General features: G+C 46.7%; 1 protein-coding gene across 1 annotated transcript in view; it reads left to right on the forward strand.

The window, feature by feature from the left end:
- The first annotated feature begins 2,816 nt into the window (after positions 1-2,816).
- Ppp2r2a (protein phosphatase 2 regulatory subunit Balpha) overlaps positions 2,817-21,167 on the forward strand; it is a 57,165-nt gene continuing 38,814 nt past the window's right edge. Inside the window, exons 1-2 of the mRNA XM_004665829.3 lie at positions 2,817-3,099; positions 4,806-4,880. Of these exons, the coding sequence (XP_004665886.1) occupies positions 3,093-3,099; positions 4,806-4,880 (82 nt within the window). The 5' untranslated portion in view covers positions 2,817-3,092. The remainder of the gene's footprint in view (positions 3,100-4,805; positions 4,881-21,167) is intronic.

Here is a 21,167-nt window from a genome sequence, read left to right on the forward strand (position 1 = left end):
TCCCTCCCCCACTTTCCCCTTTGAAACTCCACTCTCCATCATATCCCCTCCCCCTTGCAATCAGTTTCTCCCTGCCCCCCCCCCACAAGTAGGGTCTCATTCTAGCTCAGACTGACTTAGAATTCGCTATGTTGTCTCAGGGTGGCCTCAAACTCATGGCAATCCTCCTACCTCTGCTTCCCTAGTGCTGGGATTAAAGGCATGTGCCACCACGCCTGGCCAGTCTCTCTTTTATTTTGATGTCATGATCTTTTCCTCCTATTATGATGGCCTTGTGTAGGTAGTGTCAGGCACTGTGAGGTCATGGGTATCTAGGCCATTTTGTGTCTGGAGGAGCATGTTGTAAGGAGTCCTACCCTTCCTTTGGCTCTTACATTCTTTCTGCCACCTCTTCTACAATGCACCCTGTGCCTTGGTAGGTGATAGAGATATTTCAGTGCTGAGCACTCTTCTGTCACTTCTTCTTGGCACAGTGGTGCCTTCTGAGTCATCCCAAGGTCACTGCCATCTGAAAAGAGAAGGTTCTCTAATCAAAAGTGAGAGTAGCATTAATATATGGGTATGAACATTAAGAGAAGTGCTTACTGGGCAGTTTGGTGAACATAGTATATACATTTAGCCAGACACCAGCAGACGTTACACCCCTAGGACTTGTGACTACCCATTGTAGGTTTTCAGTATCAGGGATGTATTCCCTCCCATGGAGCAGGCCTCCAGTCCAGTTAGAGAGTGGTTGGTTTCCCCCATAACAGACATGCCACTATTGCACCTGTTGGCTCATTTGGCCTGGCTGGCCAAATTTAAGGCTTGCAGTATCCACTGTTGAGTAATTTCACTGGTGATTTCTCTCTCTCCATTGAACTGCATGCAGAAAGGCTTTTCCCAGCTTTCCATCACCTGGTCTACATGGAGGAGGTTTTCTGCTCAGTTCCAACAGGATTTCTCAGTGACCTTGCAGCCCAAGTATATAAAGTCTTCAGCAATAGGTTCTTACCATCTATTCCTGGTGGGAAACCAAGGGTTTCAGCAATGGCCTGTAATATTTTGGGATTATCAGAGACTTCCTTGGCCAACTCACTGGGAGGTATCCCATCCCTGGCACTGAAAATATTCTAGTAACCATCAATGGCTTCTGAGTGTTTTATTGTCCAAAACAGTAGGTTTCCATATGACTTATTTATATCCTTTTAGATTTTGACTAGCCCTCCCTCCACCTTTCCTTTAACTTTTATTTTTAATTTTTTTATTTTTCAAGGTAGGATCTCATTCAAACTTGGGCTGACCTGGAATTCACTATGTAGTCTCAGGGTGGCCTTGAAACTCATGGCAATCTTCCTACCTCTGTCTCTCTTAGTGCTGGGACTAAAGGCATGTGCCACCATGCCCAGCTTGAGGTTACTTTTTTTTTCTTGGTTTTTAAGATAAGAGTCTTGTTCTAACCCAGAATGACCTGGAACTCATTCTAAAATCCAAGGATGGCCTGGAACTCAGAGAGATCCTCCTACTTCTGCCTCCCCAGTGCTGGGATTATAGATGTGCCACCTACCTGGCTTTTTTTTTTTTTTTTTTGAGGCAAGCCCAACAGACTGGCCTTTCTTCTTCTTCTTATTTTTATTTATATATATGAGCAAGAGCAAGAGAGACAATTGGAGCGCCATGGCCTCCAGCCACTGGAGCTGAACTCCAGACTTGTGCACCACTTTGTGAGCATGTGCGATCTTGTGTGTTGCATCACTTTATGCGTCTGTCTTATGTGGGACCTGGACAGTAGATCATAAGTCCTTAGGTTTCGCAACGTAGCGCCTTAACAGCTAAACCATCTCTCCAGCCCTTGTTTTGGGTTTCTGAAACAAGGTACTTACTTTGTAGCCCAGGTTGGCCTTAAACTAAGTAAGCCTCCTGTCTCTACCTCCCAATTGTCGGGGTTAGTGGAGCGCATCGCTGCGTTGGATAACAGCCCAGCACCTTTCTGTTTTTTTTTTTTTTTTTTTCCGAGGTAGCCTAGTGTGACCCGCAGCTCAGTCTATAGTTCCAGATTGGCCTCAAACTCAGTGGTCCTACCCCTGCCTCCGGAGTGCTGGGATTTAAAAGCTTGTGCCCCACGCCCAGCTTGATTGGACCACTTTTAACTGGATAGGCCTGGGCCACTTGGCTCATGTCCTGCTAACAAGAAACTGACCTTTCTGTGAGCTGGGCCAGCCTTAGGTAGCCAAGAACTCTCTTTAGCTCCTCAGAGTCCAGTGAAGGGAATGTAATTCACCCAGATGGACCGTGCCCAGTTATGTCCTTTTAAACGCCGTAAACTTTCACCTTGGCCAGCAACCAAGTCTGCACTGCTGTCCCCTTAGGTCAGAGGCCTCAGGGCTTACGTCCTCCACCCATCACACCCCCAGGGTCACTGGAGCATCAACAGGGGCAGTCAGGTCTCCCAAGAACTAGGGTTCCAAACAACCCCGCGAGGGAGTTCAGAGTTCCAGCACCGGAGCAACGCCTGGGGGACAGTGCGAAGCGCAGAGAGGCCGGGTCGCAGACGGGAACGGCCAGCGCCAGCAGGCACAGCCGCACAAGCGGCCCGAGGAGAGGCCCGGGCCCGAGCAGCGCGCGAGCCCACCGCCGCCTGCGTGGAACGCCGCGGGAGGGGCGTGGCCAGAACGCGGCAGGAAGGGGGCGTGGCTAGGAACCCGCGCGGCAGCTCCAGGCCCCGCCTCCTCCGCCCTCCGCCCCGCCCCCCGAGTGACGTCACTGGCCAGGCCAGCCGGCGCCATTTTGAAAGTGGAGTCGCCTGTTCCAAGCCGCTGCCGCTGCCGCCGCCGCCGTCGTCGCTGTCGTAGCCGCCGCCGCCGCCGCCGCCGCCGCCCGGGGGAGGGGGTGAGGAGGAGCACGAGCCGGGAAGCCTCCGAGCGAAACCCAGCATTCCCGGCTGGCTTGGTCTGGCCTGCTCTTCTTTTCTCGAGGCCCCCCCCGTCCCCTCCCCCCACAGGTGCCATCCGCCGCCATCCGCCCTCGCTACCCCCCCATCCCCAGGTGAGGGGGGTGAGCCCGGGGAGCCGAGACCCTGACGCACCCGGCGGGGTCATCATTTGCAGAGCAACATGGCAGGTAAAAGGAGAAACGATCCTCGTTCCCTCTTCTCCTTCCCTTCCCTTCCTCCCTCCATCACCCCCTAGCGACGGCGGGGCGCCGGCCGGGCGTGCAGCAGCGTCCGCCGCCGCCGGCGCCCCTGGGCTTTGGGGGGACTTGGTCCTCGGCGTGGGGGCGGGGAGGCTGCGCGGGGCCCGGCGGGCGGGCACGGGCACGGGCACGGGCACCGGGGAGGAGGAAGAAGCAGGGCTGGGCCCTCGGCTTTGGGTGGCGTGGGGGTGGGGAGCGTGTGGGCTGCCGGGGGGCAAGGCGTGGGTGGGGCGGGGTGGAGGCCAGCGGCTGCTTCGTCCACCCTGCCCTGGTTCCTTCCTTGGCAGAGAGCTTCATGTTTTTGTTTTGTTTTATTTTTATTTTTATTCTCTCGCGTTGCCCCTGTCTAGCTGCAAGCCTCTCTGGGTGGATAAAATAGACATTGCACTGAGAAGGAAGAGCGCTTTCCAAGTTAAAATCCAATGGAGATGAGGGTGTGTGACCCCCACGGCCCTCTCTCCACGCACACGCACGCGCTCTGGGTATGGCCGATTATGAGGGTCCCAGCCTGCATTTCCCTTCCCGTTTCTTACCCCCGTAGCACCAACACCGCTAGGCCTTTCAAGCTATAAGGCTAGTTGCAGGGGAAAAAACAACAACAAAACAAACATGATTTTTAAACTTTGCATTTTGCACGTTAGCTTTGGTGCAGATGTCCTTTTCCCAAAAGGGTTTCATAGAGTTAGTTAAAATAGTTGTGGAGTTCAGTGATATAAATAGCCAAAGGGAGAGAGATTTCGTAAAAGCTTTCAGGGGGGAAAAAATAATGTGCAGAGAAAACCAGGTTGGGAATACTTGACAAGGAATGGGATGGAGGAGGAGGAGGAAATTACTTTGGTCTTGCAGATGTCTTTAACTAGCGGAAATAATTCTAGACTGACACTCGGTTTCTTTAGAACCCTAGGACTCTCCCCCATCCCCCCCACCATTTCCTCAGTGCTGGGCGGTGAGAGAGTCTGGAATTAAACCAGTTTTCTGTGTTTCTTCAATATTTATGTAGATAATGGACCCTTTTTAAAAAAGTTATGCTGGATTGACTTGCTGCTTGACCTTGATGAATATGATGAGATTGAAATCGTTTTGCAAGAGATCACAGATTAGCAGAGCTGAGTTCCTTTTGAATTCTCAGGGGTAAGGTGAAGGGAGGCAGAGCACACTTCCCATGACCGGCTGTCTCCGAGCAGCATTCCCCATGGCTTCTTTTCCTGTCTTTCTGGAGCTTGCTTTGCTCATAATGAATGTAAAGAAATGAGTGTTGTGTTTGCTGTGTGTGCGCTTTGGCAATAGGGTGCATGTGAATCATTTCTTTTCATCAGGGCAGTAATGTTCCCGAAGTTTTCTCTCTACTCTGTTTCATGGTAGTTTAGCCTTATTAACTCCCCTACAGGCTTTTGGTACACTTGAAGGAAAACGCTGTAACGATTTTATATGTGGAATCTTTTTTTTTTCCCTTCCCCTTTGGAACCTTATTTTTAAGATTCCGCTATTGGAGCCTACCACCCTTTTTCCAAGTTCATGGGCTCAGTGGTGGTTGAATGTGTGGGCAGTGCTAGCCAGTTGTGGATGCCATCTCTGTTTACAGAGTGAACGTGAACAGAACTCGGTATTAATTGCTGTGTTTTCTTTTTTTCCAGGAGCTGGAGGAGGGAACGATATTCAGTGGTGTTTTTCTCAGGTGAAAGGAGCAGTAGACGATGATGTAGCAGAAGGTAAGAAAGAGTTTAATAATGGCAAATGTGAATGTGGAATTTCTTGATCTCACCGGAGGATTTCCTTGATCCTAAACTGGACTGGTTAAAAATGTTTGTGTTGATTGCTAAAGAGACGGAAGAGCAGTTTTCAGAGCCCCCTTAGGGAAAGTCTCAAGTCTCTTATTTATACTTCATGTTCCCCTGACTTTGAAAGGAGCAGAAGTGATGACTAAATGCTTAGGTTCACGCGCTAACAAGGCTTCTCCATTTTATGTTCCTCGGGCATGAGCGTGGGTATTCACGTTGGTGTGCTGTCTTTGGATCATGAGTAGAAGTAGGTGCCAGCAGGACCCAGCCCAGGAACCTCCGTGACCTCGGTTTTGATTTTTTTAGGTGAAGACTTTTTTTTAGGTGAAGGTTTTCTTGAACGTGCTTCCTTTGGCTCTGGTTTGGTCTAGTGTGTCCACTGAAGACGTGCTGGCTCAACGCGCTCACTTCCCTTCCTGCCGGGATGTGCATGTGGTTAATAACCCTCCCGATATTTAACTTTCTGGGAGCTTTTTTTTGGGGGGGGGGAGACAGGATCTCAGTAATGTATTTCGAGCTTTATAAAGCTTTGAAGTGTCAGGGATTTACATTTGTTTGCCACAGTCTTCTGGTGTAGAGGCATTGTATCTAACAAAGTAGTTGCATTATTACATTAGGTAACGTTGAACGTTTGTATTCTAATGTCATTGTTTGTTGTGAATAATGGTAGTCAAAACATACTCGAGAGTTTTCAGAAAGTTGTCTAGTGAAAATTTACAAACCTTCCCACTGCTGGCATTGGGAGCGGCACTCAGGCCTTTCTGGCCGTGAGAGGATGCTGGCTTGTGTTGAGCTAGCCATCTGCTTGCTTTCACCCTCTTCCTTGCAGGTCTGATGAGAGCTCTAGTCCTGTAGACACCCAGCTGACACACAAGTAGTGTGTTGGTTTTCTGATGAAGCCTGTGGTAGTCGGTTTGTTTAGAGAAAGGAATCCCAAGTTGAAGGGAGGAGTCCCCGTATCACTAATTTTGTAACTGCATTACCTGTTGAATAGTCGGCACTCAGTACTAGATCTTCAGTTGTGTTGTGTAACACCACTGAGTTAGGAAAGTGCTTTGCTCTCAGAAAATAGTTGGTTAGTTGTGTTCATCCTTTTTATCAGAGGTCTCCTAAATGCTGAGCACTGAGGGTATGTGGCACCTGGAACATAAACTACCCTTGAGGATCACGCAGGTTTTTTTTTTTTGTTTTGTTTTGTTTTTAATTTTTATTTATTTACTTGAGAGCGACAGACACGGAGAGAAAGACAGATGGAGGGAGAGAGAGAATGGGCGCGCCAGGGCTTCCAGCCTCTGCAAACGAACTCCAGTCGCGTGTGCCCCCTTGTGCATCTGGCTAACGTGGGACCTGGGGAGCCGAGCCTCGAACCGGGGTCCTTAGGCTTCACAGGCAAGCGCTTAACCGCTAAGCCATCTCTCCAGCCCTCACACAGGGTTTTTATTGAGGTAGGGTCATACTGCAGTCCATGCCACCCCGCACTCTAGCCCCAGGCTGGCTTTGAACTCATGGTGATCCCCTTACCTCTGCTTCCCAAGTGCTGGGATTTAAAGGCTGTGTCACCATACCTGGCCTAAATTACTTATTGATTTAAAAAAATTTTTTTTTAAATTTTTATTTACTTATTTGAGAAAAGGACACAGGGAGAAGGAGAGGGGGGGGGAGAGAATGGGCTTTCCAGGGCCACCAGCCACTGCAAATGAACTCCATACACATGTGCCACCTTGTACATCTGGCTTATATGGGTTCTGGGGAATCAAACCAAGGTCCTCTGGCTTTGCAGGCAAGCACCTTAACCGCTAAGCCATCTTTCCAGCCCCTAAAATTTTTTTTTAAATGTTTTATTTATCCATTTATTTGAGAGATAAAGAGAGAGGCAGATAGAGACAATGGGCGCACCGCTACCTTTAACCACTGCAAAGGACCTCCAGATGCCTGTGCCCCATTGTGCATCTGGCTTACGTGGGTTCTGGGGAATCTAACCAGGTTCTTTAAGCTCTGCAGGCAAACATCTTATCTGCTAATTTATTTTTTAAAACGTAGTTTATTTCACAAAGGGAAGGAGGGAGAGAATGGGCACAACAGGGCCTCCACCCACTGCAGAGGAACTCCAGATGCATGTGCCCTCTTGTGCATCTGACTTAAGTGGGTCCTGGAGAGTCAAACCAGGATCCTTTGGCTTTGCAGAAAAAGCCCCCAATTTGTTTGTTTATTTATTATTACTATGTTGGTTTTTTGAGGTAAGTTCTCACTCTAGCCCAGGCTGACCTGGAATTTACTATATAGTCTCAGGGTGGCCTTGAACTCAAGGCGACCTCCTACCTCTGCCTCCCCAGTGCTGGGATTAAAGGTGTGTGTCACCACGCCCAGCTTATTTTTTATTAAAAATATTTTATTTATTCGAAAGAAAGAATATGGGCATGTCAGGGCCTCTAGCCACTGCAGAGGAACTTCAGACACTTGCGCCACCTTGTACATGTGGCTTTTGTGTAGGTCCTGGGGAATTGGTTCTGGGTCCTTTGCTTTTGCAGGCAAGTAAGTGTCCTAACCGCTGAGCCATCTCCCCAGGCTCCCCCCCCCCTTTTTTTTTTGGTTTTTCGAGGTAGGGTTTCACTCTACCTCAGGCTGACCTGGAATTCACTCTGTATTCTCAGGGTGGCCTCAAACTCACAGCAATCTTCCTATCTCTGCCTCCTGAGTGCTGGGATTAAAAAGTAGGGTCTCACACTAGCTCAGGCTGACCTAGAATTCACTATATAGTCTCAGGGTGGCCTCGAACTGAAGGTGATCTCTGCCTCCGGAGTGCTGGGATAAAAGGTGTGCACCATCATGCTTGGCTTTTTTAAAAAAAAATTATTTTAAGTTTTTAGTTATTTATATATTAGAGACAGAGAGGGGGAGAGAGTGAGTGAGAATGAACGCTCCAGGCCCTCTAGCCACTGCAAACAAGTGGCACCTGGCTTATGTGGGACCTGGAGAATGGAACCAGGGTCCTTAGACTTCGCAGGCATGCACCTTCCCTGCTAAGCCATCTCTCCAGCCCTTTTTTGTTTTTTTGAGGTAGGGTCTCGCTGTAGTTCAAGGTGACCTGGAATTCACTCTAGTCTCAGGGTGGCCTCAGACTCACAGTGATCCTCCTACCTCTGCCTCCCGAGTGGTGGGATTAAAGGCCTGGCTCCCTTCTTTTTAATGTAGTCCAGCTCTGACATTTTTCTCAGAAATTTTTGCATTACTATGTCTGCTGGATCAGATACTGCATTTGAACAGTTCAGTTTAGAAAGCTCCACACTGCTTCAGTACTGGGTGTCCTTGAGTTTGTTCCTGTAGCAGCTAATGCTGTAGCTAAAACGGACACTGTTTCCCAAGCATGGCCTGTATGCTGTACATCTGGACTTGGATTTGCTATGCCTGTGTTCATTTTATTTTAATTATTTATTTGACCGGGGGATGGGGGACAGAATGGGCACACCAGGGCCTCCAGCCACTACAAATGAACTCTAGATGCACGTGCCACCACGTGCATCTGGCTAATGTGGGTCCTGGGGAATCAAACCTGGGTTCTTTGGCTTTTCGGGCAAATGCCTTAAACGCTAAGCCATCTCTCCAGCCCTATGCTTATGTTTTGTTCTGGGGTTGTGGAAATCCAACTTGGGGGCCTTGTGCATACTAGGCTTGAGCTCTGCCTCTGGCTCACTTCCCTAGTGGGCTGATGCCGTTCTGTTATGTGTGACGTTGTCCTGCAGTTCTCTTGCCAGAATCATCTTCATCCATATCTACTCAATTACTTCTTGTGAGAGTAATTTGAGAATCTCCCTTTGTAGCATTCTGTTTCATTGCTGTGTACTTAGTGGCTAGACTAGGTAATCTTGTTTTCTATGCAAGCATTTTACCTATAAAGTGCTTTGCTTAGAGCACATGGGAGGCATTGGCTGTGTTACTGTTACTAGATGTTACTAGATGATGATAATTATTTTTGGTTTTTCAAGTTAGGGTCTCATAGTAGCCTGGGCTGATGTGGAATTCACTCTGTAGTCTCAGGGTGCTCTCAAACTCATGGTGATCTTTCTAGACCTCTGCCTCCCAAGTACTAGGATTAAAGGTGTGCATCATCATGCCCAGTTTGTTACTAGATAAAAAAATACATTTATTTATTTATGAGAGGCAGAGAGAAAGAGAGATTGGGCACACCAGGCCCTCAAGCCACTGCATACAAACTCCAGACACGTGCCCCCTTGTACGTCTGGCTCATGTGGCTCCTGGGGAATCAAACCCATGTCCTTAGGCTTCCCAGGCAAATGCTGTAACCGCCAAGCCATTTCCCCAGTCCCGTGTTACTAGATTTTGAAAGGGGAAAAAGAGGTGAAAGGATGGTGGAGGTGTACTGCTGGCACACTGCCTCTCCTACCTGGGAGCCTTTCCAGCCACTGCTGGTCTGCAGCTGTGTAGTACAGAGGAGTCAGGTGTCCCGGCCTGACCGCCAGCTAGGGTTACTCTACATGAGTTCTCTGGGCTCCTGTGTGCTTAGGGAAAGACTGGGCTGCAAAAGTAATTGCTGCTGTCTGTCCTTCCTTCCTTCCTAACCCTCCTTCCTTCCTCCTTCCTTCCGTTTTTCAAGGTAGGGTCTCACTCTAGCTAGCTCAGGCTGACCTGGAATTCACTATGGAGTCTCGTTGTGGCCTTATGGCGATCCTCCTACCTCTGCCTCCCAATCTTCAGGCTGGAGAGACAGCTTTGCGGTTAAGGCGCTTGCCTGCATGGCCAAAGGACTCAGGTTCATTTCCCAGGACCAGCATAAGCCAGATGCACAAGCTGGCACATGTGTTTGGCGTTCTTTTGCAGTGAGTGTCTAAAGTCCCTGGTGTGCCCATTCTCTTTCTCTCCTCTCAGATAAATAAACGAGAATTTAAAAAAAAGTAAACCGAAAACTAAATCTTTACTGGTCGAATTTACTCAAGGATCAGGTTTATTTATTTATTTTTGTTTTGGTTTGCCGAGGAAGGGTCTTGCTGTAGTCCAGGCTGATCTGGAATTCACTATGTAGTCTCTCGGAGTGGCCTTGAACTCACAGCAGTCCTCCTACGTCTGCCTCCCAAGTGCTGGGATTAAGGACATATACCACCACATCCAATTTCAGGGTTTTATTACATAAGTAACAGGGCTCATCTTACAAAACATTCAACTATGGATGCTTATGTCTTGGTCCTCTAGGCCTCAAGAACACGTAGCAACCCGTGCAGTCCTTGTTCTTTCCTGGCTCAGCAGGCGCACATGCAGTGTATTTTACTTTTGGAAAAGCTTATTTGGGAGTAGAGACACTTTGAAATAGTCTCTTGTCATTTTTCATTTCAATATTTTCCCTTTCTTTCCTCGAGGCTAGGTCTAGCCTAGGCTGACCTGGAATTCACTCTGGAACTCAGCCTCCCAAGTGCTGGGATTAAAGGCATGCACCACCACATCTGGCTCATTTCAGTCTTCATGGTGACAGTAGTAGTAGTATTTTATTTTTTTCTCAATTCTTATTAACATTTTCCATGATTATAAAAAGTATCCCATGGTCATACCCTCCCTTTCCCACCCACTTTCCCCTTTGAAATTCCATTCTCCATCATATCCCCTCCCTACCTCAATCAGTCTCTTTTATTTTGATTTCAGGATCTTTTCCTCCTCTTATGATGGTAGTATTATTGTCTTATATTTAATTTATCATATTTTTTTATTTGAGACCCATAGAGAGTGCACTTGCCAGGGCTTCTAGCCATTGCAAATGAACTCTAGGTGAATGTGCCACTTAGTGCATCTATCTGGCGTACTTAGGACGTGGAGAATTGAACCTGGGTCCTTAAGCTTCTCAGGCAAATGCCTTAACTGCTAAGCCATCTCTCCAGTCCCCTACTTTCCCCCCTTTTTTTGAGGTAGGGTCTCACTCTAGCTCAGGCTAACCTGGAATTCTCTATGTAGTCTCAGGGTGGCTTCCAACTCATAGCAATCCTCCTACCTCTGCGTCTCCAGTTCTGGGATTAAAGGTGTGCACTATTAAACCCAGCTTTATACGTGTTTTTTGATTGGACTAGGAAAGTTTAAACTTTTTCAATATTTACGTTGTAGATTTAGAGACACATGATGCTGGTAAAACTACAAGGATAAGTTACCAAGCAATTGGTGTGGCAGCCATTATAGTGGTTCCCTCTAAGCAATTGGGAGGTTTGATTAGCAGTGGCAGGGAGAGGACCATAGGGCTGTCCTGATGCAGATGAAGTTGTACCAGGTTACTAGGTGCTTGTCGTGACTGATAAACTTGAAGTTTTCATTTTCATTATTTCTTATTCTTCACAATAAAAAAATTGGAGCAGGAGTTTTTCTGTTTCGTTGAACCCAGTACTTTGCTCACAGGTTTAAAATGAAAAAATGGCAGTGCCTTGCTTGATTTCCTGATCTGTAGTCCTACTAAAGATAAGTGTTCAGTTCTTCTCGTTATGGGCTTTGGTTGCTTTGAGGGAGAAAAATTGTCATGCTTCTCTATCTAGTGAGGTTTAATTCCTCATTGCTTCCTTTGTTCTCTAGAGCACATGGGTGCTGACATGGAGGTCACTGCTTTCACAGTTTAGCTCCCTGCAGAACTTGAGGCGCCCCAGGTATTGCTTGTTTTATTGTCCCTAAATGATGGCCTATTTATGTGCCTCCTACTACCTGGGATTGTAGGTTTTTTATTTTCTAGGTAAGCTCTTGCTTACTGTAGCCCAGGCTGACCTGGAATCCACTATGTAGTCTCAGGGTGGCCTCAAACTCAACAGTGCTCCTCCTCTACGGGCCTCCCACGCGCTGGGAGTGGAGGCGCCGCAGCACCCTCAGCGTCGCGGTCTCCACAGACTTGAGCACTGCAGAAAATAAGCGGCGTGGCTCCATAAACCGGTTCGCTGCATGTCATCAACTGGTCAGTGCTGCCCCGCTTTATACTCCAGCACTTTGCCTCTTTTTTAAAAAATATTTTATTTCTATTTATTTGACAGAAAGAGGTAGAGAGAATGGGTGTGCCAGGGCCTCCAGCCACTGCAGACAAACTCCATATGCACGCGTCACCTTGCAGCACTTTACCTCTTAACATCTTGCTGTAGTTTTGGTCTTTTGGGGGGGGCTGGGTTTAAAGGGAGGGTCTGTACCCCAGGCTGACCTGGAATTCACCATGTAGTTTCAGGGTGGCCTTGAAGTCATGGCAATCCTTCTACCTCTGCCTCCCAAGTGCTGCGATTAAATGTGTGTGCCACCACGCCCGCTTACAGCTTTACTTTTATTAATTTCCTGGGAGAGAAAATGAATAGGCTGGCTAGGGCCTCTTGCCACTGCAGTGGACTCCAGGCTTAACGTTCCACCTTGTACGTCTGGATTTATGTGGACACTGTGTCCTTTGGCTTTGCAGGCAAGCACCTTAACCACTACGCCATCTCTCCTGCACCCCCTTTTTATTTGGTTTTGCGAGGTAGGGTCTCACTCTGGCCCAGGATGGCCTCGAACTCACGGTGATCCTCCTAGCTCTGCCTCCTGAGTGCTGGGATTAAAGGTGTGCACCACCACGCCCGGCTGGCACCCCCTTTTTTATGTGTGAGAGAGAGAATTGTGTGTCCAGCCATTGCACTCAAACTCTAGATGTGTGTGCCGAGTGCTAGGATTAAAGTGTGTGCCATGATGCCCAGCACTTCCCCCCTTTTTAAGTGAGAGAGTTCTTATGAGCCCTGTCAGGAACTGATAATTACCCCATTTCCCAAGTACTGGGATTACAGGCGTGTGCTGGATTACACTGTTGCTTTTTTTCTTTAGGAACAAAGGGAAAGAATGGGTGTGCCAAGGCCTCTAGCCACTGCAGATGAACTCCAGATGCATGCAGCACTTTTTGTATCTGGCTTTATGTGGTACTGGGGAACTGAACTTGAGTCATTAGGCTTTAGAGGCAAGCATAACTGCTAAGCCTTCACTCCAGCCAGGAGAGTTTTTTTTTTTGTTTTGTTTTGTTTTGAAGTAGGACCTTGCTTTAGGGCAGGCTGACCTGGAGCTCGCTCTGTCGTCTCAGGTTGGCCAAAGGCTCACAGCGATCCTCCTACCTATTCTTCCAGAGTGTTGGAATTATAGGCATGTGCCACCACACTGGCTGCATCTGTTTTCTTAGAGTAGTATGCATGTGCATGTTAGGTTTAGGCATGAAGGAAGGCAGGTTAGTAGAAAAAACTAGGAGAGCCCTGTGCTGCAGCTTTCAGGATGGTGGCAAGGGAGTTGTATTCCAGAACCTGACGTCCTGTGCTAATGGTCTTGTTTACGTTTTTCCCTTACATGACATATGTGCCACGTACTTCAACATTGACATTGCCACTGACAAAGAACTCAAATGAAGTGGACTTCATTTGAAATGCTGTCACTTAGTGTAAACTTGTCCATTAAATAACATCAGTGGCAGTATTAGGTAGCTTCCTGATTTTATTTTAAAATAGTAAGTTAATTTCCTCATCATTTTATTGGTAAGCACCTTAACCGCCGAACCAGCTCTTTTAGCCCTTTTTTGTTTTTTTGAGGTAGGGTCTTGCTCTAGCCCAGGCTGACCTGGAATAAACCATGTAGTCCTTGGCTGGCCTTGAATTCACAGCGATGCTCCTGCCTCTGCCTCCCCAATGCTAGGATTAAAAGTGTGTATTTTTGAGAAGTATTGCTATTAGCCCCAGGCTGCCCTCTAAGTCTCCTGTTTCAGCCTCCCCGGTTCTGAGACTAAAGGTGGGCACTACTGTGCCAGCTGTTTGCTTCAAGGGTCTCAGGAATCACAAGGTGAGGGAGTACTGTACAGATGTGGGCAAATGCTTCCATAACAGTGGTTTCTGAGACTTGAGGCTCTTTAAGCTTTCTCTTTCTTAATATATATTTTATTTTTATTTATTCATTTGAGAACTGGAAAGAAGCAGAGAGAGAGAATGGGCACACCAGGGCCTCCAGCCACTGCAATCAAACTCCAGACACATGCGCTGCCTTGTGCATGTAGCTTACGTGGGTCCTGGGGAAACGAACCTGGGTCCTTTGGCTTTGCAGGCAAGTGCCTTAACTGCTAAGCCATACCTTCAGCCCAGCTAATCAGTTTTTTTAAACTGAATGTAAATTATTTAAGCTAGGCATGGTGGCTTACACATTTAATCTTAGCACTGTTTAGTTGTAGGTAAAGAGAAGGAGAGAGAGAATGAGTAGGTGAGAGGGAGGAGAAAGAGAATGGGCATGCTTAGGGCCTCTTGCCACTGCAAATGAACTCCAGATGCATTTGCCACTTTGTGCATCAAGCTTTACATGGGTACTGGGGAATTGAACCCAAGCTTTGCAAGCAAACACCTTTAACCACCTTTAAGCTTATCTCCCTAGCCCTCAACTGACATGTTTGAGCTCTAGTATTTGTATGTGTTTTGTTTTGTTTTTTTTTTTGAGGTAGGGTCTTGCTCTAGCTCAGGCTGACCTGGAATTCACTATGTAGTCTCAGGGTGGCCTTGACTCATGGCAGTCCTATTATCAAAATAGAAAATCTTGCAGGGCATGGTGGTGCATGCATTTAATTGCAGCACTTGGGAGGCAGAAGTAGGAGGATTGCCATGAGTTCAAGGCTACCTTGAGACTAGTGAATTCCAGGTCAGCCTGGGCTAGGGTGAGACCCTACCTTGAAAAATTAAAAAAAAAAAACATAGATAAATCTTTCTGAGCATGTAGAGGAATGAGAGTGCAGAGTATGGCCACATGTGTGCTGTGGTATGTGTGGAGGTCAGAGAATAGTGCTGCTCCTTGCTTCAGTTTGCAGCTGACAGATTTGGAAGCTTCCAGGATACTCCTGGCTCTACTTCCCATCTCCTCATCTCCTTCCCTCTCCCTCATCCTTACATGCTAAGGATTGAACCCACAAGATTTTATACCTGCTAGAGAACTCTGCCATGGTTTATGCCTTAGCCACTTAGCAATTTTGTTTTTCACTTAGTGATTTTTTGCATGTGTATGTGGTATGTGCTTGTGTGAATGCATGCTCGTGTGTGCATGTGTGTTTGGGGGCCAGAGGTTGATGTCAGGTGTCTTCCTTTTTCTTTTTGACATCAGTGTTTATTTTAGTAGTAGTAGCGATATACATAGAAGGTAATTTAGATTAGTCTAAAAAGATGAATAGATGAAGAAAACATAGTACATATATACGGTGGATACTTATTCAGCCATAGAAAAAGAAATATAAGAAAATGGATGGAACTAGATGTTTTTCATGTTTAATAAGCCCCCAATCTATTTTCTTAAATATTTATATTTACTTATTTATTAATATTTTTTCGAGGTAGGGTTTCACTCTAGTCCAGGCTGACCTAGAATTCACTCTAGTCTCAGGGTGGCCTCGAGCTCACGGTGATCCTCATACCTCTGCTGGGATTAAAGGTATGCACCACCATGCCCGGCTTACTTTTTATTTATTTTTAGTCAGAGAGAATGGGTATGCCAGGGCCTCTAACCAATGCAAAGGGACTCAGATACATGGACCACTTGGTGCATCTGCCTTGTATGTGGGTACTGGGGAACTGAAATCAGGTTGGTAAGCTTTGCAGGCAAGTGCCTTAAAGCTGAGCCACCGCTGCAGGCCTAAATCTGTATTGTTTTGAGACTGGTTCTCTCACAGAACCCAGAGTACCAGTTCAGATAGTCTAACTAGCCAGTTTGCCCCAGGGATCTGCCAGTCTTGTCTTCCGAATGCCAGTATTAATGGTGACCCGCCACGCTACCTGGCACTTAGACAGGCACTGGGAGCCTGAGCTCGGTCCTCATGCTCGTGCAGAGAGCACGCACACCACCTGAGCCTCCCTCCGCCTCTTGAACGTGCTTTTTATTTTTGTGTTGTCCGAGGCAGGGTCTCACTCTAGCCCAGGCTGACCTGGAATTCTCTGTGAAGTCTCAAGGTGTCCTCCAACTCACGGTGATCCTCCTACCTCTGCCTTCATAGTGCTGGGGTTAAAGGCATTTGCCACCATGCCAGGCTAACTTTTTTTTGGCTATTGTTATTTTTGTAGGAAGTCTCACTCTGGCCCAGGCTGCCTGTAATTCACCTTGTAGTTCACTCAAGCTGGCCTTGAACTCATGGCACTCCTATGGGCTGGGATAAAGGCAGATACCACCACGCCCATCTTAATAATCTTTTTTTAATTTAATTTTTATTAACATTTTCCATGCTTATAAAAAAATCCCATGGTAATACCCTTCCTACCCCCCCACACTTTCCCCTTTGACATTCCATTCTCCATCATATTACCTCCCCATCTCAATCATTGTACTTACAATACCAACCTATTAAGTACCCTCCTCGTACATCTTTTTTTTAAATGTTATTTTTATTTATTTTACAGAGAAAGAGGCAGGTAAAGAAGTGAATGGGTACCCTAGGGCTGGTAGCTGCTACAAACAGAACGCCAGGCGCATGCACTGCATTGTATATCTGATTTTATGTGGGTGCTGGGGAATCAAACCTGGGTCTTTTGCCTTTACTGCCAAGCCATCTCTCCAGCCACACTGATTTTTAACTTCAAAGTGTTCTCTTTTTTTTCTTTCTTAAAAGAATTGTGTGAAGTGATTGTTCGGAATAGGGACCTGTTGGAGCTGGATCATGCTTCTCCGTCAGTGTCTGTGGTTTTGCATTTGTAACTGCTCCCAGGGACACCGGTGCTGCTGCTGGTGGACTGCATTTTGAGAGAAGACAGCTTAGCCTTTTGGGGGGAACAGGGCCACTTAGCTCTTGGTGCTGCTGACTGAGTAGATCCTCTGTGATGTTCTCATCAGCTCACATTTATCCAGTAAGGTGTCTGGGAGCTTCAGAGTAGCTGTTCAGTGAGCATTCTGGGTCACAATGCTCAGTAGCCATCTTTAGATGTTAGATTAAATTTGAGCATGTATTTCAAGTTTAGTTCTGGACGAGATCTTACTCTGTACTTAGGAAAGGTTTGCTTTTGCTAATTGCCCTGTAAAAGTAGTTTGTCTCCCAATGTTGTGAGGGTGAATTTAAGAAATGGAATCTTACTTTCTTTAACGTTTGCGACATTGTCTCACAGCTCAGGATTGGTTGGAACTCTGCAATCCTCCTGTCTCAGCCTCCTGAGTACTGGGATTACAGCATAAACCACCCACCCGGCTCCCTTTTAGCCTTTTCTCAAAGTTTTTCATTATGGATATACTTGGTATGAACATGTCTGTGTTGGCGCCCTCCATTCCATCGGTCCTGCCCCTTCTCCTCCGTGGCTTGCAGGTATTCCCCTGGCCATGCGGGTTATGCTTTGTGGGAGCAGCAGTCCGTTGTTGGGAGGGGATGCCCCTGGTCATGATGTCCCAACCCTTTGAACCTTTAGATATTTTTCTGTTCCCAGTGTTAGCCTTCAGGTCCATTGTTTTCAGGCTTGACTTGTTTTTTTCAACAGTTCTTCATAGAGCTCATGGAAAGAGCGGCTTCGGGGGCTAGGGAGTCGGGAGTTGGCTGTGCAGTTGAAGGTGCAGCCTGCCAGCCTAGGTGTGATCTTTCCCCACCCACATACAGCCGCATGCAAGGGCACCACATGTGACTGGAGTACATTCGCAGCAGCAAGAGACTGTGACGCTCCCCAAAACATACAAATTCAAATCCATAAATTTAAAAATAGCAGTTTTAAATTGCTTCTGATGAAATTAACAATTTTCTACCACACTCACCTACCCTTACCTTGACTGACTTACAAAGAAAGATATTTTAATTTATTTATTTGAGAAAGAAGAGGCAGATAGAGAAAGAGATAATGGGCGCACCAGGGCATCTAGCCACTGCAAATGGATTCCAGACGCAAACACCACCTGTGCATCTGGCTTATGTGGGTCCTGGGGAATCGAACCTGGGTCCTTTGGCTTTGCAGGCAAGTGCCTTAACCACTAAGTGATCTCTCTAGTCCCAGATCTCTGTTGTTAGGGGTTTGAGTGACCAGTGTCTGTCACCATTTCCCTGGAACTGGTTTTCAGGTTAGCGGTGAGAGCGTTACATGTGCCACTGCTTCCCTAGCAGTGATTTCAGGGTCCTGGCAGGTGAGGTGGATCTCAGGCTAGAGAGTTGCTCTCCACTCCCTTAGCCCCAGCTGCCCCGCACTAGCTGCTTTTGAGGAACCCCTCCCTCATTTTTTTAATTTTAATTTTTATTCATTATTTGACAGAAAGGCAGAGAGAGAATGGATGCGCCAGGGCTTCTAGCAGCTGCAAACAAACTCCAGACGCATGTGCACCTTGTGCATCTGGACCTGGGGTCCTTTGGCTTTGTAGGCAAGCGCCTTAACCAGTAAGCCATCTTTCCAGCCCTTCTTGTTTTCTTTTTTTGAGGGAGGGTTTCACTCCAGCCCAGGCTGACCTGGAATTCCACTATGTAGTCTGAGGCTGGCCTTGAACTCATGGTGATCTTCCTACCTCTGTCTCTCAAGTGCTTGGATAAAGATGTCACCACCAAGTCTGGCCTTTTTGTTGTTGTTTTTGGTTTTTTAAGGTAGGGTTTCGCTGTAGTTCAGGCTGACCTGGAATTCACAATGTAGTGTCAGGGTGGCCTCAAACTCCTGGCCATCCTCTTAACCTCTGTCTTCCAAGTGCTAGGATTAAAGGTGTGTGCCACCATACCCAGCTTTTTTAAATTTTTAACATTTTTACTTTATTGGGTGGGGGCAGGGTCTCCTGCTAGTGCAAATGAACTCCAGACACAGGTACCACTTTGTGCATCTGGCTTTATTATGAGTACTGGGAGATCTGCCTGGGTCACAGGGTTTCAGGCTTAGCAAGCAAGCCAGCGTCTTTGACCACCAAGGGATCTTTCCAGCTCCCTGAGTTTTGGTTTCTTGAGGCAGTCTCTCACTCTAACTTAGGCTGATCTGAAATTGTAGTCCAGGCTGTCCTCAAACTTGTGGTGATGCTTTTAATTTCAGCCTCTCCCCAGTGCTCCGCCTACAGACGAGAGTGCGGTACTGCAGCTGGCCAAATACATGGTCCTTGCAAATCAGTTTTAAATGTCCACATAGGTAAAATGGCAATTAAGCATTACTGTATCCTCTTCTCCCATTTCTCAATATTTTACTCAACTTCACTTTAGTAAAACCAATATTCAGAATTTGTAGTGGGCTCTGTGGGACCTTTAAGTATTATTTTATATGGTAAAGGGATTTATAGATGTGAGTAAATAAAGGATTTTTTTTTCAATTTATTTATTTACTAGAGAGAAAGAGAATATGGATGCATCAGGGCCTCCAGTCACTGCAAATGAATTCCAGACGCATATACCACTTTGTGCATCTGGTTTGCTTGGGTCCTGGGGAATTGAACCTAGGTCCTTTGGCTTTGCAGGCAAATGCCTTATAACCACTAAGCCATCTTTCCAGCCCATAAAAGATTTTAAAATTGATGATCATATTGGAATATTTGGCTAGGCTTTAAGTGTAATCTCAAGGGTCTTTTGTTTGTTTGTTTTTGAGGTAGGGTCTCACTCTGGCTCAGGCTGACCTGGAAGTAGAACTATGTAGTCCTCAGGGTGACCTCGAATTCATGGCAATGCTCCTACCTCTGCCTCCCCAGTGCTGGGATTATAGGCTTGTGCCACCACGCCCGGCAATTACTATTTTTTCTTTAATATACATGGTTTCTTTCTCTCTCTCTCTCTCTCTTTTTTTTTTTTTCTTGAAGTAGTATCTTACTTTAGCCTAGGCTGATCTGGAATGCACTGTGTAGTCTCAGGTGGCCTCAAACTCATGGCGATCCTCCTGCCTCTGCCTCCTGAGTGCTGGGATTAAAGGCGTGCACCACCACGCCTGCAATTAAGTGTACTTTTTCTTCTCAGTGGTACACAGTGTTGCAGTTTCTTCATATCCTCACTGAAGGTTATTTTTCATTTGAATTAATAGCTGTCGTGATGAGCATGAAGTGATATCCTGTGGCTTTGGCTTATATTTCTCTCGTGGTTCCTTGGGTATCTTTTGCCCTCATTCTGTAGTCTAGGCAAGCATGTACAAATTCACTTCGAGGCCTTTTATTTTTTTTACTGACCTGGAATTCACTGTTCTCTCAGGGTGGCCTTGAACTCTGTAATCCACCTACCTCTGCATTCCAAGTTCTGGAATTAAAGGCGTGGTGCGCTACCAGCTTTCTTTTCTGTCCCCGGTTGAATCTACAGTGAATTCCTTCCCTCCCTCCCTCCCTCCATTCTTCCTTCCTCTCTCTCTTTTGAAGTAGGGTCTCACTCTAGCCCAGGCTGACCTGGAATTCATTATGTAGTCTCAGGCTGGCCTCGAACTCATGGTGATCCTCCTGCCTCTGCCTCCCCAATGCTGGAATTAAAGGTGTGCACCATCACGCCTGCCTGAATCTTCAATTTCTTTAGCATCATTTTGAAAGTCTTTAGTTTTTTTGAATAAACTTAATTCCTGTACATTATTTTGAGCTACTATGAATGAAATTGATCTTAGTTTCCTTTTCAGCTTGTTCAGTACTGACCTATAGAAACCATGCCTGGTTTGGGGTATTGACTTTGTTTTCTGTAACTTTATGGAAAAACCACTATCCCTTAAGTGAGATGCTAAAATGTTGAAAGGTGTCCTTCCTTTGACCAAGAACCCATCAACTGGAAATCTGGCAATCTCAGGTTGGGTTTGGCATTGTGCACTGTCTGTAGTGATCAGGGCCTGTGTGGTCATATGGTTGGTAGCTGTGTACCAGCTTCATGCACTTGGGTCAACAGTCTTAAATTCTGTATCGTAAGTCTTCATCAGCAGAGGACAGAGAATCTAAATTCTGATTATCCAGTAGACTATACATTTTGTGCCAGGGGTTCACATCAGAATATTTGTTAAATGTTCGATTTTCCTCACCACCCCCTCCCCCGAAGCCCCCCTTAAACAGTATGGAGGGGAGTGTTGAAGGGTGGGGTAGAGGAGTCATAAGTCATAGGAGAAAATGATTCAATTAAAAGTGAATATTTGGGGTCTGGGGGTAATGGCTTGGCAGTTAAGGTGCTTGCTTACAAAGCCTAGTGACCCGAGTTGGGTACCCCAGTACCCACATAAAGCCAGATACATAAAGTGGTGTATGCTTCTGGAGTTTGTTTGCAGCTGCTGGAGGCCCTGGCACACCTATTCTCTGTCTCCTATTTCTCTGCTTACAAATTAACTTAAAAGTGGATATTTTGAGTGGCTTAGAGGTTAA

This window comes from Jaculus jaculus, chromosome 12 (genome assembly GCF_020740685.1).
Source record: "Jaculus jaculus isolate mJacJac1 chromosome 12, mJacJac1.mat.Y.cur, whole genome shotgun sequence".
Lineage (NCBI taxonomy): Eukaryota > Metazoa > Chordata > Mammalia > Rodentia > Dipodidae > Jaculus > Jaculus jaculus.